The sequence below is a fragment of the Anolis sagrei genome, chromosome 2, assembly GCF_037176765.1.
Source record: "Anolis sagrei isolate rAnoSag1 chromosome 2, rAnoSag1.mat, whole genome shotgun sequence".
Lineage (NCBI taxonomy): Eukaryota > Metazoa > Chordata > Lepidosauria > Squamata > Dactyloidae > Anolis > Anolis sagrei.
The window spans coordinates 138464142-138482677 of NC_090022.1; the positions used below are offsets into that span (position 1 = coordinate 138464142).

Consider the following 18536-nt stretch of genomic DNA (forward strand, 5'->3'; position numbering starts at 1 on the left):
TGCCCCTCTCAGAAGACACCCTCCCAGAATCCCAGAACGGCTTCCGCCCCTCCAGAGGAACTGTGGACATGATCTTCACTGCACGACAGCTCCAAGAAAAATGCAGGGAACAAAACCAACCTCTGTACATGGCATTCATCGACCTTGCAAAGGCATTCGACACAGTGAATCGCAGCGCTCTCTGGATCATCCTCCACAAAATCGGGTGCCCAAGCAAATTTGTGAACATCCTGCGGCTCCTCCACGATGACATGATGGCAACAGTCTTGGACAGCAGTGGCTCCCAAAGTGACCCCTTTAAAGTGGAATCCGGTGTCAAACAGGGATGTGTTATTGCCCCAACTCTATTCTCCATCTTCATCGCTATGATACTTCACCTTGTTGATGGGAAGCTTCCCACTGGAGTGGAAATCATCTATCGGACAGATGGCAAGCTATTCAACCTCAGCAGACTGAAAGCCAAAACCAAGGTCACAACAACATCTGTTATAGAACTCCAGTATGCTGATGACAATGTCATCTGTGCGCATTCAGAAGAAGATCTACAAGCCACTCTAAACACCTTCGCAGAAGCATACGAGAAGCTCGGCCTGTCATTGAACATTGAAAAAACCAAGGTGCTTTTCCAGCAGTCACCAGCCAACCTCTCTCCAATGCCAGTGATACAGCTTAATGGTGTAACATTAGAAAATGTTGATCATTTCCGCTACCTTGGCAGCCACCTCTCCATCAAAGTCAACATCGACGCTGAAATACAACACCGCCTGAGCTCTGCGAGTGCAGCATTTTCCAGAATGAAGCAGAGAGTGTTTGAGGACCGGGACATCCGTAGGGAGACCAAGGTGCTTGTCTATAAAGCTATTGTCCTCCCAACCCTGCTCTATGCCTGTGAGACGTGGACTGTCTACAGACGTCACATGCAACTCCTGGAACGATTCCATCAGCGCTGCCTCCGGAAAATCCTGCAAATCTCCTGGGAAGACAAGCGGACAAACGTCAGTGTGCTGGAAGAAGCAAAGACCACCAGCATTGAAGCGATGGTCCTCCAACATCAACTCCGCTGGGCCGGCCATGTTGTCCGGATGCCTGACCACCGTCTCCCAAAGCAGTTGCTCTATTCCGAACTTAAGAACGGAAAACGGAACGTTGGTGGACAGGAAAAGAGATTTAAAGATGGGCTCAAAGCCAACCTTAAAAACTCTGGCATAGACACTGAGAACTGGGAAGCCCTGGGCCTTGAGCGCTCCAGCTGGAGGACAGCTGTGACCAGCAGTGCTGCAGAATTCGAGGAGGCACGAGTGGAGGGTGAAAGAGAGAAACATGCCAGGAGGAAGGCGCGTCAAGCCAACCCCGACTGGGACCGCCTTCCACCTGGAAACCAATGCCCTCACTGCGGAAGAAGATGCAGAGCAAGAATAGGGCTCCACAGCCACATACGGACCCACAGGGAAATCCATAATGGAAGACCATCTTACTCGTCCAACGAGGGATCGCCTAAGTAAAGTAAGTAAGTAAGTTCAGTTGATTCAATGGGTCTGTTCTCATGGGGACTAACCAACAGAATTTAGGTCAATATGATGACTGGTGTAGGAACAGCTTTGATTCATTACAACAAAAATGTTAGTTTTGAGAATTGTAATCATAAAAGCAACATTCCTAAATTCTAATATTGGAATCTGGCAATCCAGAAGTCCATGCAATCACAGGGCAGATGTGTTACATCCATATTCCCTTCTGTTTCTGAAGCGGGATCTAGAGTTGTACAGTTTTGGGACACCTGTGGCATAGATCCCCAGCCGACAGAATCTTTACTGGAATTATTTATTTATTTATTTATTTATTTATTTACTGCGCTTATATACCACAATTCTCAGCCCTAGGGCGACTCATTGCGGTGTACAACAGAGAAAAACAGGTGCAAAATACAAAACATAGTGTAAAATAATCCACAATTCAACATTATCAGAAAACATCTCATCAAAACATCAACATTACTACAAAGCCATTCCGAGTCGTCTCATCGTCAAACCCACAATCCGATATCATTTCCGTTGTTCCATTCCTATGGTCAAATTACCAGTCATTGCACTTCTTGATCAAATGCTTTCTTAAATAGCCAGGTCTTTAACTTCCTGTGGAATATCAACAGGGAGGGAGCTAACCTGATGTCCACGGGAAGGGTGTTCCACAGCCGAGGAGCCACCACCGAGAAGGCGCTATCTCTCGTCCCCGCCAGACGTGCCTGTGAGGCAGGCGGGATCGAGAGCAGGGCCTCCCCGGAAGATCTCAAAATATCTGGTACTTTGAGTTTGCATTATGTGGTTGTGTTTGCAGGCTTTGCGTGTATTCTCTGAAGATAGGCATCCACTTCTGATTAAGTCTCAAGTATGGATGGAGGCAGAGTTTTGAGTTTTTATTCAGCCATTAAGATTATTGTGTATTGACTGGTCTGGAGTGTCTGTGTCAGGTCAGTCTTTCTAGGAACCTAATTGCTATTCTATTAGCTCCATGGAGGACATGTCAGATTAACTTGTTTGCTACCAAACTTTACCTTTAGGTTAGCCTTTGTTGTGAACTCATCAGCTAAGGAACTCAGACTCCTCTGTCGAGTCTCGCTGTGTTGCAAAGAATGATGGGACACACACTTCCTTAATGTGGGGCCATGGCTTCACCCCTTAGACCTTGCCTTTGCCTCATCTGAATGTCATCTCCTACATCATACCCAGTATACCAGAAATTACACAGCAACATCAGTGGTTTTACTGAGCTGTTTTTCAGGATCTATCTGCCATTGTAGATCTTTCTGTAGATGAACCACTGACAAGCTTCTAAGAAACCCCGTAATATCTCACAGAAACACAGTTTAAAATGCCTCTTGGTTCAGTACTTGTAGTCCTTCGTAGTTGAATTATCTCCAAGATTAATTGGAAAAGGCAGCATCAAAGTAAAAATAAGATTGCATGTCAGGATGGAAGATGACCACATACTTTAACACGATATTCTTGTGAGTTTACAGAGTTAATTTAACCTGGATGTAGTGAAGTGTAGCCATTCCGATTATGATGTGATGTAAACCTTGTGAGCCAGTGTCTTACATAGGTCAAAATGATATGTCAGTATGACCAAGTAATGAAATCAAGCAGGCTGTCTATATTTTGTATTTTACTGGAAATATTGTTAAAAGAACAGGACATATATACTAACATTTTGTAAGTTGTACAGAAGTCACAGGTGTATAAGTTGAATGCATTTGTGATTCCATCTCTGTTCCACTTTTTATTAGAATCATTGGGGCTTTATGGCTTTGCCCAGATTTATGCAGGCACATGGCTTTAAACTGTTATGTTGTAAAAGCTGAGTGGGCATTTATACTGCTTAAATTATTTCTTAAAATCAAATTAATTGATTTATTTTATATGTGATCTTGAGATTTTATGGTACAGATCAAGATGAAAGCATTTTAAGGGTTAAATTCATGTGTATTTTTTGGGGAGGAAACAAGTCTTGAAGAAAATTCATTTTCTAATAAAACACTCTGCTTACAGCAGACAAATTCTTTATGTATAATGAGATAAGGCAAAGGGTGGGATTGGGAGTAGCGGCTCTGTATATACACAGGTTTACATTTATCCTACTTTCTGTTTAAATTCAGTTGTTGATTCAGGCTGTAAAAGTCTTAGGTCACAGTATAGTTCTCCATAGCCATAAACCGAAAGAGTTCACTGTAGAAAAGCACAACAAGATTGTAATTTTTACATGGAAGGTGATCTAAATTATGAAAGGCTTATCTTCGGGATTCTGCTGAAGTACATTCTGATTATCCTTGCCTTGTTTCCCAAATCAGGACCAAGAGAGACGAACCCCTTTGCATGCAGCTGCATATTTGGGGGATGCCCCTATTGTTGAACTCCTTATTCTATCAGGTGAGTATCATTTGTGTATGACTTCAACTTGACAATATATCTTAAGTGTTTTGACAGCAGAAAGCCATACATTGAGGAAGAAAACGAAGCATACCTTTAATTTTCGTATAAGAAATAGTAGTATGCAATTCAGGGTTAACATTACTAGGTAATGACTTCAGGTCAAAGTGAGAAGTTGCTCTGCTTTTTCTAGAATGGAAGAGGAATACTGGATTTTTTATATTGTGATAACCACTGTATTTTTTGGACATATTTTAATATCACTGACTAAATTGTCAAAGATGGCTGGAAAATGATTGTGATAGAGTTTGTGTGGTTCTACAGTTGGTTTCTGGTTCAAACATCAGACTCAAACTCCCATTAAGTTGTAATGGTTCATCAAGTCAAATTCTTTAAAGGGGGATTTGCAATCTGATTTGCATGATTGCAAGAATGAATGAGAAGCTATAAAGTATTTTAGCACTTCAGTCGGGAAAACACTACAGTTAGCAGATTGCTGGTAGTAATATTATTAGTGCTAGCATGATTTTAGAACACAGATTTATGGAAATGTTCTGATTCAGTCAAGTCATTCTGTTTTGAAACTGAAATCTCCATTCATTCTAATTCTTCTGATGTACATTGCAGGACAGTTAGCTTTTCTTGACAAGCACAAATGGTTCTTAATGCATGGCTAAGTTTTCTCAAATTAACTGAAATGGCATATGTTGGCTACTGCTGGTATATAATTTTAAAGCTAGTTTTAATTTTTGAAGACCACTGGTTCCATCTTAAATCTCTTTTCTTCAAATATAAAGATCAAAATGGTTGTGAAACCTAATAGTTAATGCCTAATGAAATCTGTATTTCTTTCCCCCCTTTAAAGCTGTTTTTGTAAGCATTGTTCTTTAATGCATTTCTGCCTTTGAGAGAATATCACATTTTCTACTCCGCTAATCAATTGGGTTGTTTTTGACAATTGAATAGTTATTGTTACTGAAATGAAGCCGAACTTTTCCACTTTCAGAATAGTAACCTTGACATGCATATGATAATAATATACTATGTCTATTGGTTGGGGGAATAATGCCATCAGTAATGTCGTATTTTCACTTCTCAGATAATTTGACAGATAATTTTAAGAATTTAGTGTTAATGTTCCCTACCTTGTAATTTGTGTGCTACAAGAAAGCAAGCACTAACTCTCAAGATATGCACTGTGATTAAGAGGATCAAGCAATCCTGGCGTTAAAATACAAGGACAAGCAGTGCTTACTTTCTGTTGTCCAATAGTCTGTACTTACTTTATCCCTTAGGTGCTAACGTTAATGCAAAGGATACCCTTTGGCTAACCCCGTTACACCGTGCTGCAGCTTCTCGTAATGAGGTAGGTGTCATACTCTCGACTTTGGTCCATCATTAACACAACAGAGGAGATTTGGTCTCCCACAGTAGTATTTTGAAGAAGTTTATTTGTCCCTCGAACTCAATCTCACCCTGAATCATGCTAAAAGCCATGAGGCTTGAGAAACTGGCAGAGCAGTCCAGAATGGGGAGAGTAGTATGGTACTGAAAGAATTCTCTGTAAACTCCATCTACAGAAGGAAACAGAGAAAAGGAGTGTTTAATAAAGTTGAATGCTTGTACATGTTATTCTTGCTTGCTATCAGTGATGAAGTTTATAGTTAAAGGCAAGTATGGGCTAAACTCTGTGCCTGTCAATCTTATCTGATGCTCACAACCAAACTTTGTTGGTGGGACTACAGTGTGAAAGGACAGGTTGGTAGAGTTATGTGCATATTTTCATTTTGATCCTTCTTTTACAAAAAGTTCCACCCATAAGTGATTAAAAATAATTCAGTAAATGGCAGTTAATTTCTCACATAGACTGTCAATGTCTGTCAGGGAATGTAGAACAATCCCTTACTGACACTGACCTTCTGTGCTCCTGTATTGATTCAGTGAATGAGAAACTTGTGTTGCAGTTAATAGGATAACATCTATAAATTGATAAAATAGGATATCTGGATAGTAAATATGATGCTGTAACATCTTACTGGACTTTTCTGTCAATGCAGCAAATACGTTTCTTGTAAAGAAGATTATGGAGTAAGTTTCTGCCATTAATTGCACAAAGGCTGTGGTCCCTAGAGAGTATCCTCCTGGAAAAGCTTCCGTTCTTCTTCACCCGATTCAGTTAACTTGTATAATTGCTTTTTCCTGCTGGCCTCACAGCTTCAGGCCATTTCCAACATCTGAGAAGCACCACTTAAGCTGGCTCGATTAATTCACCTCTTTGCTCTAAAACAGTGTCAGCAACTTTACTGATGGCTGGCTTCCCTCAGTAAGTAGGGGCTTCATCTCAGGCAGAATTTGAGGGAGAGTGGGGGGACTGTGGTATATTATCTTTCTTTAACAGCAGAGGCAGAGAGCAATGTCAAAATGTAGGGCACTGGGCCACTTTTGCCTCGTGCCAAGGTTCTTATGCCTCACGAGTCACCAGAGAGCATTCATTAGCTGTGGCGGCAGCATCTGAATTCCCCAGACAGATTCTGATAGCTTCTTTTGCATTATTTCCTCTTTACTCAGTCATCCTGACCCAAATTTATTCTGGGTTTGGTAAACTATACATTAGCAGCATGTTCGTGTAACTGAAATCACTTCTGATCACATATTTACAGAGCCTTGGAATGATGATGGTCTTGACTACTCACATTTTCTGCACATGCCCCATTAGGGTGTTGTCAAACCTTGTTGCTGCCCCTATTGCCTTTCATGGTATTTGCCAGTGTTCTTACTCTGGATGTCGGGATCTTGAAGCTTTGACCTGACAGTAAGCTGCTTTGAGAGAGCGATCTTCCCTAGAACTCAGACTAATCTCATTAATACAGAGCCTTGACTTTTTGAAGCTAAGAATCCCCAACATATGTGACACATTGGAAGTTTGGACTTATGGAAGTCTTCTTGGTTGTTACTGTGTACTTGCTGTGCCAGTTCGGTGCTTCCCTTAGTCCTTTGTGGGTAGCACTTTTCCATACTTATGAAGTTAAGACTGCCAAAATATTGTGCAGTTATTGGCAACACAACTTACCGCAGTGTATTTCCTACACTTCCTAAATCTTCACTCCTAAATATTTAATTTCTTTGTGCCCATATCTATTCCTGTCATTCTATCTGTTTCCTTTTTTTCTGTTTTATTTACATCTACATGATTTTAGATTTCTTTACTTTTAGAATAATTTCATACTTTTAGAATAATTTTCAGTTCCCTTATCCCTCATACAGGTTCTATTAATATTGCTGTTATATCATCTGCAAAGAGATTGGTTTAATATGTTCTCTACCTATATCATATCCTTCTATTCTTGTGTTCCTCATTATGTCTACTAAGTCTTCTATGCCTAGCACAAATAGTAATGGTGAAAGCGGACAACTTTGTCTAACTCCTCTTTGTACTAGAAATTCCAAGATTGCTTCACTTACTCTCACTATTGCTTTACCTTTTCTATTGGTTTACTTTTTTTTTTACTTTAAAGTGCATTATGGTGATTAATAAGCTTTAGGAGAAGCATATCAACATTTGGGGAAACCCCATACAAAATCGGGAAATCCTGAAACAGTAGTGGCACAGGATGGAGATGTAGCTGGGTTGGGTTGGAACATGGATAAAGTCATATTCAAGTTCCAGGCTTTGATTTTTCCTATCCTTGTTTAGATTGTCATTAAGTTTTCCCATGTCTTCGTTCATGGTTGCCAGGTTGCTGCATGTTTTAGTATCTTCTCTCTTGCAAAGGCTCACTTAGTCCACATCTGTGTAGCTGGGCACTTGGCATTTCTCTCCAAATTCTTCAGGCCACAAGGCTCTTTCCGAATCTCACGTCTGTTGTCCCCCAGCATTACACTGTTGCCTTACTCCTTATTGTGTCATTGTCCCTACAAAGATCCCTTGTCCTGCTCAGCTGTGTCTCTTCTGTCCCTGGCAGAAGGCACTTAACCTCCTCCTAAAGCACTCGGCAGATGTCAACGCTCGTGACAAGTATTGGCAAACACCACTACACGTTGCTGCTGCCAACAGAGCCACCAAGTGTGCTGAGGCCATCATCTCCCTGCTTAGTAGCGTTAATGTGGCAGACCGCACCGGCCGCACAGCACTGCACCATGCTGTACACAGTGGGCACATTGAGGTGAGTTGTGACGTTCTCTTTCAGGGATCTCTGTGTCCAACATGACAGAATAGTAAAGGACAGCTGTTCTCCTTAGGGGAAAAGCAGCTTGTAAGGGGAGTTATTTGGACAGCGAAAGCAGCAGGGAAAAGACAGTTCTTAATCCTTTCTTCTTTTTTTTACTGCACTTCACTTACACAAGTTGCCATTCTGACCTCCCCCTGCCCCTTGTCAAGGATTCAGGGTCGAGAAGAGACAAAAATGGCTCTCTCTCTGCCCATGTGCACTCAGTATGCTGTATGACATGAGTTGCTATATTCCAAAAAGTAGAATGGCTAGTTCTACAACACTTGAGAGGTCGGAGTGCACCAAATAAATGAGTTTGTATATTGACTTGATATAACATTTGGTTTTTAACTTTTGTGACCCTTTGTTCTCAATCTTTTTCCTAGATGGTTAACCTCCTGTTAAATAAAGGGGCCAATCTGAATACATGTGACAAGAAGGAGAGACAACCAATACATTGGGCAGCCTTCCTTGGTAGGTCTTTTTTTGTTCTTATGATCATCCTAGCTGACCTCCGTATTTTGTTTATGGTGTGCAAAGGAATAGAATATTCTAGGCACATACACAGCAAAGAGCATGGAATACCTTTGTCTTGTTATTGTATTGTGCATAACAGAATGAACAGTGAGACAGAATATCTCTACCGTTTAGACACTGAGCAGCAGAGCAGCAGTGACTCATTCTTGTCTTTTCCTGCTCCTGTCATCTGCCCCTTTCTCATTTGGCAAGTTGTCCAGGATTTAGATGTGCTGCAAAGCTAAAGAGGCAAAGGAGCAAAACACAGGAGAAGGTGATGAAATTGGCAGTGGCCGACTTTCTGCATTAGAATGTTTAAATCCATTTGTAATTCTTCTTCCTGGTCTCTGTGAAATCACATAAGGAGTTTTAGTTTCCTACACAGTGACATCTATGAAACATTCTTGAGATATGAAATTTGGCAAGGAGTCTCATCCCCCCCAAACTAAATGAACATGTTGCAGCACACCTTCCCCACATCTCCTCAGTTCCTTTTGTCCACCACATTAGCGCTTTTAGGAATGTTCTCGGGGTTTCTTTTCTTTCCCTTTAAACATATTTCTTTTTGTATTTCTTACTCTGTCTTTTCGGCCATTGTAAAAAGAAAAAAATACCAAGAAAAGAAGGAAAAGTGAATACTTCAGCATCTGTACAAGTTGTTTATTTATTATTTACTTACCCTTTTTATACCTCTCCTTTCTCTACCCCGAAGAGACTCAAGGTGGCTTACATGTAGGCAATTATTTAATGCCTTAAAACACATACAATTCCAGAAACATTAAAATTAAATTAAAATTAATACATATTAAGCATGTTCTTCCCTCTCAGGGGCCTCTTAGATGGCCTCGACAGCATTTTTAAAGTTCCACAAATCAAGGTTCAAGAAGAACATGCAAGTTTTCTATTTCACCACCCTGCTCCCAATTCTGTCGTTGTTGAGGCTTCTTAGCCAAAAAGTGGCAAATCATCTGACTATTCCATTTGCCAGAGAAGGAAAAAATCAGACTGAATGGTGGAAGGTTGTAGTTTTCTGCTTTATTGATGCATGTAAGCAGTCGAGCTTGCACGGCTGCCTATCAGCAACTTATCTGAGGGAAAGTACACCATTGTTTCAACACTTACCTCAAGGACATAGACATGTTGCCAACATTCTCCAAGCAGACACACACCAGTTGGCTACAGCACAAGTTCACACAGCTAGGCATGTGGCTGACTGCTCTTCAAAGGCAATGTCTGCCTCCCTTGTTCTTCACCAACCTATATGGTTTCGCTCCATCACCGTATCTTCTGACACTAGGTCTAACCTTGAAAATCAGCCTTTGAAGGTGAAAACGTATTCCATACCAAGACTGAAGAAGCGCTTGACCACCTGCATAATGCAAGATTGAGAGCAAATAGTCAATGATCTGATATGTGATTTATCACATATGTCAAGCTTCCATGTGACTGGAAGCCACACATACTTCCTTCTTTTGCCAAATATGTGTTCAAATATGTGGAAGAATTCCCTACAAATCTAATGCATTTCCCACATTGAATTTAGATTTGTCTAGAAAGTTGTGCCGTTTGCTGTAGTGACACTGAACTTCCCAGATATGCCTTGCTAGACATTGCTGATTTTTACTCCTAGCTTTGATGCTTCAAATATGCTTTCATTAGGTAATAGCATAAGATTTTATAGGAGTCTCAGACTGAATAACATCAGGTCCAAATATATACATTCTCTCAAGTTTTGACTTATGTTGTCTTCTCTGCCATTCACTTGAAGATTTACTTTTTCCTTCCATTTTTAATGACTCTTCTTCAATGACAGCTTCTTCTTTCTTTTTTAAAAAGACAAATGCAGTGTAATTTGGAGCACAGATGTATATTGTAATGCAGATACTGATAAACCTAATCTATTATTGGGGCTAAATCACATATATTTGTAATGCAGGCGCTCAGAAAATATCTTCTGTGAAATTTACTCTATATGAGGGACCTGGTGGCTCATGGGGTTGGAGAGGACAGGCATATTTCTAAGGCGCAAAGCTATAGTAAATGGGTATCCATACGATTGTACCAACTTATTTACTGTCTGAACTTCCTTAGCATATCAGACTGTATTTACAAGCATATTTTGTCTAGCTGGTCAGAACTAATGATGTCACAACAGCAAAGTAATTAATGATGTCTTATAATAGTTGGCATTTTGGATCAGACATAATACACTTTTACTTACACTTAATAGCCAGTTTGGGTGGTGATCTACTTGGTCATTAGGGGGTTAGTTTTTTGGTTTTTCAGTCCAAGGTGGGACTAACTTTCTAGTTTTAGATTGTAATGCTGAACTGTGGTTTAATGTTACATGTAAGACCCTTGCATTTGTATTCTGCCCTTCCCCTCTCTTCTTCTTGCTCTGGAATCATGGAAGAATTTGGAAGCATGCACTTCCATTTCTTAATAAACCAGAGAGTTCTCAGTTGCTGAAATTTATATTTAGCTCGTTTTGTTTCGCAATATTCTGTAAAGTTCCTAAGTTGGTGTATGACTCCTGGTCTAGCCCTGGAGATGGTGGCTGTATCATCTGCATACAGCACGATGGTGACTCTCCTTTTATTCAGTCTGGGTGTGGGTCCATCATGGCTTCCTCAAGATCATTCAGGAATACGTTAAACAGAGTAGGAGCTAAGATACAGCCCTGCCTTAGCCCTCTGGTCATTTGAATTGTCTCTGAAAATTGCCATGGGGGCCACATCTATCTCTGTAAAGTTTTCTTAGTTAGGTACTTACCTAATTTGGCCCATAGTTTGGGTTTGAAGTTCTCAGTTCTGATATGAAGGGAATTCTGGTTAGTTTAAAAGTGGAATTAAATTCTTTCTATTTCCTCACTGATTGGATCTTAACAAGATCCTTGCAAAACAATGTAGCAAATTGTTGCAGGGATCACTATGTCAGGATTTCCAATGCAAGGCTGGTATTTAAAGGTTGTGGCTTGGGCAACTTTTGGAGGTGGCATTCCAATATGTAAACTGAGAAAAACCTCATCTGCCATAGCAATGAAGACAGATTGCAGAGCTGTTTGGGAAATGGTAGTCTTTTTTCAAATTTCATTACATTTCTGTGTTTTTGTGCCTTGTCTCTTCTCAGGGCATTTAGAAGTCTTGAAGCTGCTTGTGGCTCGAGGTGCTGACGTCACTTGCAAAGACAAGAAGGGTTACACCCTGCTACACACGGCAGCAGCCAGTGGCCAGATTGAAGTGGTGAAGCACCTGCTGAGGCTTGGAGTTGAGGCAAGTCTTGCCATTGGACAAGTGGGTCTTGTGGCACAGCTGGAGTCTTCTTTGTTTCATTCCCCTTCTTTTTGAGCATCTATCTTCAGACACATACCTGGAAGCACCTACAGGAATTATTTGTTTACCCTATTGTATACCCAACTTTTCTCTACCCAAAGGGGACTCAAGGCAACTTACATACAGGCAATTATTCAGTGTCTTAAAACACATACAGTTCCAATGGCATTAATATTAAAAAATTTTTTTTACATATTAAGCATTTTTAAAACATTTCATTCTGTATTAAAACCATAGGGTCCATAATTGTAATTTCAATGTGTTTTGGCTCATTGTGAGATTAGAACAAAACATGGGAACAATTTAGTCATGTATATCTTCATAAATAAATAGATACATGTAACCCTTCCCCAAGAGCCAGCACGATATTGTGATCGAAATGTTATACTATGAAGTCTGGAGACCAGCGTTTCATTTTCCCCTCAGCCATGGAAACCCACTGCGCAAGTCAGATACTCAGAGGAAGGGTAAGGCAAATCCCTCTGAATTAATTGTGTCAAGAAAACCTTGTAGTAATCACCTTAGTCTGAAATGACTAGAAATCATACAACAGTCTCCTCTCTTCCAGTCGATTGTGAACACCTTACACTATGAGCTGCGTATTTTTCAAAATCAATGTTGGAAGTTACTCCATACAAATATTAACTGGCTGGCAATGTGGTTTGGATGTAGATCATTTAACTGCTGCTCTCGTATCAACAAATATTCATCAGCAGAAATCAGAAATGTTTATACTTGAAGTGAGAGAAAAAGGCTTGACATGAGCAAGAGCCTTTCATATGGGATGTAGTAGTTTCCTTGCCCTTTGAATATTGAGGCACCTTGATCTTCAGAACATAGACATCCCAGTCTCCTAGGGCCCACGTTTATTTTCCTGGGGTTCAGCTCCAGTTCTCTGTTTACACATTAATTACAATCCATCTCCTTCAATTTTTGGAATTATGTGTGGATAAAATCATTGGATTGCATGTTAGAGGACTCAAAATAATACACCAGACATGTATGGACACAGTGCACTATTATGTTTCACCAAATAGGTCATGATTGGCTTGCACTAGAAACTAGTAATATATATTGGCTTGGGTACAGTTTATAAATGCTTGGAAGAAATGCCAGCTCTAAGCAAAGAGCTGTTATAGTGAAATCCTGTGCCATGGGATTGGGAAATGTATGTGCTTATGATACTATCAGGCTAAATCTCCCACCCATCACAGATTCTGTGATGATGACTGCTGGGTGTTGCTCCTGAAAACCATTTGATCCCTTTTGCACATGTCTGTTTAGAAGGAAATCCTGTAGATTAGAAGGTATCTGTTTCCAAATGGAGGCATAAAGTGTTAAATGTATCCTCCAAAGGATGTGTGTGTATGAGTGTATGTGAACACACATATATGCTTACTATATATACATGCTCAGTCTTAAAATGAAACCTGAGGAAAAATTATGAACAGCATAGCTATTGGAAGCTACCTTGGTATCATCTGGTAGATGTCATAAGGGCCAATGTGGCAGGTACTATTTTGCGGCCTTGGGGAGTTGAAACTGCAGTCCTTGGAGTCTGTATCATTGAACTCAGTTGCTCTTACTTTTGAATAGCGCTGTGTTGGCTGTCCACAGTACTGAGTTATGCAGACGAGACAAATCCCAGATGTCCAAGGTTGGGACTCCCAATTTATTGTGGCCTTCAACAGCATATTGAACCAGTCTGGTTCTCATATGCATGGAGTTATTGATCTACAAAGCACTAAGAGTTACCCTTAGGAGGATTCAAAAAGAATATGCAGCAGATCTATTGAGTAGGATAGGTCTTTGAGCTGTTGACTATAATAGCCTAAAATGGAACAACAGCATTTGAGCAGCTTGTCTCTTATGCCAGGTCCCGTGAACCAGCAATAAGAAAAGGTTGTTGGCATCATACCCCTCTGGGTTCTCTGGTGGCCTTGATGGCCATGTTGCAAATAGGCCCTGTTACAGGGTGCTCCTCTTCCCTTGAGAGAAGAGTGGCAAAAGTTGTGACTTCCATGTTGACACCATCTCCTTTTGCTGTGTGGGTCAGCAAAACTCAGTTAAATAGTTGATAAACAATGTAGTCAGGCTTTGTCAGTGTACTTACAAAAGTTCTGTTATTACAGCTTCATCACAGCAAAGGTGTACAAACTTCTTCCTTTCTTCCTCTCCCGGTTTCCCCATGGTCCCTCCTTTTCTATCCCCCTCCTGATTACACAGCTGCAAGCCATCAACATGTTTCCAGCCTTGATTTGCAAATCTCTCTATGTAGTTAAAGGGGTGGTGCCCTTGACACCGCTCACACTCTTACAGGCTCTTAATCTGATCATGCAGGGATGTTTTTAAGTTTTTTGGCCTTCTTTAAAGGCATGTCTGTACCCCAACAATTTTTACATCTAAATTCTAGCAATCGAGGATACAATAACTAAGAGAGAAAGAAGCACACGCGGACAATGGGAAATGACATAAATTGAGCCTTAAATCCAGGCCTTTTGTCTCACTTTTTCTATCAATAACTCACGTCAAGCAGCATCACCAGTGTTGAGGGATATTGGGAGACAAGGAACATTATAAGAAGCAGAGGTTCCCCAACCCTTCAAATACTTCTTTGTTGTTTTTGAATTTTGTTTTATTGAAGGCCTTCCTTTCTTTGCAGATTCTACGAAACCTAATGATATAAACAGGAAAATTGGCTTTGTGTTGGCTGCTGTTGTTTCAATATTTATGTTATTTTGTATATACCGTATTTTCCACCATATAAGATGACTGGGCGTATAAGATGACCCCCAACTTTTCCAGTTAAAATATAGAGTTTGGGATATACTCACCATATAACACTACCCCTCTTTCAACGCACACCAAATATTTTAAAAGCATCAGATTTGATTTCACTATGGTAATTTTCCATATTCAATATGGTAATTTTCCCTCTTTCAACGCACACCAAATATTTTAAAAGCATCAGATTTGATTTCAATATGGTAATTTTCCATATTCAATATGGTAATTTTCTCCAGCAATACATGGAGCGAGAGTTGCCAGATGTTCAAGCTGGGTTTAGAAAAGGTAGAGGAACGAGAGACCAGATTGCCAATATCTGCTGGATAATGGAGAAAGGCAGGGAGTTTCAGAAAAACATCTACTTCTGCTTCATTGACTATTCTAAAGCCTTTGACTGTGTGGATCATAATAAATTGTGGCAAGTTCTTAGTGGGATGGGCATCCCAAGCCACCTTGTCTCTCTCCTGAGGAATCTGTACAAGGACCAAGTAGCAACAGTCAGAACTGACCACGGAACAACAGACTGGTTCAAGATTGGGAAAGGCGTACGGCAAGGCTGCATCCTCTCACCCAACCTTTTTAACTTGTATGCAGAACACATCATGCGATGTGCGGGGCTGGATGAATGCAAGGCTGGGGTGAAAATTGCTGGAAGAAACATTAACAACCTCAGAAATGCAGATGACACCACCCTGATGGCCGAAAGCGAGGAGGAGCTGAGGAGCCTTCTAATCAAGGTGAAAGAAGAAAGCGCAAAAGCCGGGTTGCAGTTAAACGTCAAAAAAACCAAGATTATGGCAACAAGAATGATTGACAACTGGAAAATAGAAGGAGAAACCGTGGAGGCCGTGACAGACTTTGTATTTCTAGGGGCAAAGATTACTGCAGATGCAGACTCTAGCCAGGAAATCAGAAGACGCTTACTTCTTGGGAGGAGAGCAATGTCCAGTCTCGATAAAATAGTGAAGAGTAGAGACATTAGCCTGACAACAAAGATCCGCCTAGTCAAAGCCATGGTATTCCCTGTAGTAACCTACGGATGTGAGAGCTGGACCTTAGGGAAGGCTGAACGAAGGAAGATCGATGCTTTTGAGCTGTGGTGTTGGAGGAAAGTGCTGAGAGTGCCTTGGACTGTGAGAAGATCCAACCAGTCCATCCTCCAGGAAATAAAGCCCGACTGCTCACTGGAGGGAAAGATACTAGAGACAAAGTTGAAGTACTTTGGCCACATCATGAGGAGACAGGAAAGCCTAGAGAAGACAATTATGCTGGGGAAAGTGGAAGGCAAAAGGAAGAGGGGCCGACCAAGGGCAAGATGGATGGATGGCATCCTTGAAGTGACTGGACTGACCTTGAGGGAGCTGGGGGTGGTAACAGCCGACAGGGAGCTCTGGCGTGGGCTGGTCCATGAGGTCACGAAGAGTCGGAGGCGACAACAAATGAACAACAACAAAATTTTCCTATGACTGTACCTCCTTCTCTGCCTCTCAGATCTCGCACATGTGTACCTGCACCGCTTCACTGCAGGAGCAAGATCTGAGAGGCAAAGGAGGAGGTATGGTAAGAGGATACAAGGGCAGGTCAGACAGGTAAAAGAGTTGTGTTTTTCTGGGCCCAGAGCCACTCTTTCTCTTTTTTCCATACTGCGTCAGGAACCCAGCCATTGCCATTTTTGAGCTCTCTCCACCATATGCGGCAACCACAGATTCTCCAATCCGGATTGGAAGTTTCAGCACCCGCTCTATAAGGTGACTCCCGGCGTATAAGACTACTCCAGCGTCTAAGACGACCCTGTATATAAGACGCTCTCCCGCATATAAGACGATCCCTGACTTTTGAGAAGATTTTCTTGGGTTAAAAAGTAGTCTTATACACCAGAAAATATGGTAGTTCTTTTTTAGTGGCTGCCTTCAAGGATTTGCTAAATAAAATAGGTAAATGCTAGCATTTATTAGAGAGAGAAGAGACTTGAATATAAATTGAAATTGAAGTTGAGCAGTAGTTAAAACATCTGTGGTCACAGGCAGCCAAAGCCCTTGGAGTTGCTGGTTCCCATTTTCACCAAACTCTCTGTTCAGCGTTAAGTACGGTGTATTCAAGCGCTCTCTTCATTTGCTTGTTCTTCTAGATTGATGAACCAAATTCCTTTGGCAACACTGCACTTCACATTGCCTGTTACATGGGCCAGGATGCCGTGGCCAATGAACTGGTCAACTATGGCGCCAATGTCAATCAGCCCAATGAGAAGGGCTTCACCCCCCTGCACTTTGCTGCCGTCTCCACCAACGGAGCCCTGTGCCTGGAACTTCTCGTCAATAACGGAGCGGACGTGAACTTCCAGGTATTAAGTTGGTTTCACCCAGCATGGGAAATGAAGACTACTACTACTTTCATAGGATTAAAGATTTTTGTATTTTAGGAAGCAAGATAGAACCCTTTGCTAACATGTTTTAATGTTTGCAGAGCAAAGAAGGGAAGAGTCCTTTGCACATGGCTGCCATTCATGGACGGTTTACACGCTCCCAGATTCTCATACAGAATGGTAAGTGGTCAGATGTTCTCTAACCTTTGTTGAAATTTGATGTTTTATGTTGTTCCTTTGCTTTTTTCTTGCAGTGGTTCTTCAACATTTAAATAATTCTGATACATGTATTTTAATCTATTTGTACTTGACAGAACAGTTAGATGCTTCAGTAAAGACCAGATTTAACCTTTTGGATTTTCTGAATTCTATTTCATAGTTTTAGTACTTGAATTCAGAAGTATCAGTTGGCCTCGTTTTCTGAAGGCTAAGCACAAATATAAATGAAGTTACTAAAGAAATTCCTAACGGAACCAGAAGGACTGAAAATCATTCATAGCTTAGTACCTGCCACACTCCTTCCTGCTGAGCCACAGTTTCCTGTTGCTTCTGGTCAGCCTGAAGTAAATGGTAAGCCAGGTAAAAACTGAGTTGTGTTTTTTTTAATAGGCAGTGAGATTGACTGCGCTGACAAATATGGCAATACCCCCCTCCATGTTGCTGCTAGATACGGCCACGAGCTGCTAATTAGTACTTTGATGACGAATGGTGCTGATACTGCAAGGTGAGGACATTTCTCTTTTAGTGGCACCTTTTGATCGATATGATAAAAATTGTCTGTTTAAGTTGACACGTACCACACTTGAACTCCTCTGTCACTGCGCTTGGGATGAAAAGTGGAAGCATTGAGATTTTAGGTTTTTTTAATGGAATGTACATAATGAAGATAAACTGTGTGGGCTTATAGTTGGTTGGAACTGATACAGTTCGCATGAAGTGACGTAAATGGGAGCCATTGGGCTAGCTGGGGTAGGAAACCTATTTTCCACTTGCTCCTTGCTGTGTTTAGTACTTTGGTGTGTTTTCTGTATTTGGGGACAACATTACAATGTTTCTGTTCTTCTGTCCTTCCAGGCGTGGGATCCATGACATGTTCCCCTTGCACTTAGCTGTTCTCTTTGGATTCTCAGACTGTTGTCGTAAGCTACTTTCCTCAGGTAAGTCAGGGGTACACTGTAATTTGCCTCTTCTGGTCAAATCAGTTGTTTGATGTGAGATGGATTCACAACAAACCAGCCCTTTCATGTTCCCGAATTCCTTCATCCAGAACAATAATTTTTGCTTAAGAGCTTAATGAGATTCTCAGGAAGTCAAATTGTGCTACTAGAACCGGATTTCTCATGGGGGTCTGTGGGCAGGATCCTAGTATGTTGGGATACCTGACTACTTCCTCCTTATTTTGTTGTCT

General features: G+C 41.1%; 1 protein-coding gene across 2 annotated transcripts in view; it reads left to right on the forward strand.

Moving 5' to 3' along the window:
* Window positions 1–18536, forward strand: part of ANKRD52 (ankyrin repeat domain 52) — a 64235-nt gene that overhangs the window by 15542 nt on the left and 30157 nt on the right. For both annotated transcript variants that reach the window (XM_060764113.2, XM_060764114.2), the window contains exons 3-11: window positions 3845–3923; window positions 5219–5289; window positions 7886–8086; window positions 8518–8605; window positions 11777–11919; window positions 16895–17107; window positions 17230–17308; window positions 17738–17852; window positions 18203–18285. In XM_060764113.2, the coding sequence (XP_060620096.2) occupies window positions 3845–3923; window positions 5219–5289; window positions 7886–8086; window positions 8518–8605; window positions 11777–11919; window positions 16895–17107; window positions 17230–17308; window positions 17738–17852; window positions 18203–18285 (1072 nt within the window). The remainder of the gene's footprint in view (window positions 1–3844; window positions 3924–5218; window positions 5290–7885; window positions 8087–8517; window positions 8606–11776; window positions 11920–16894; window positions 17108–17229; window positions 17309–17737; window positions 17853–18202; window positions 18286–18536) is intronic.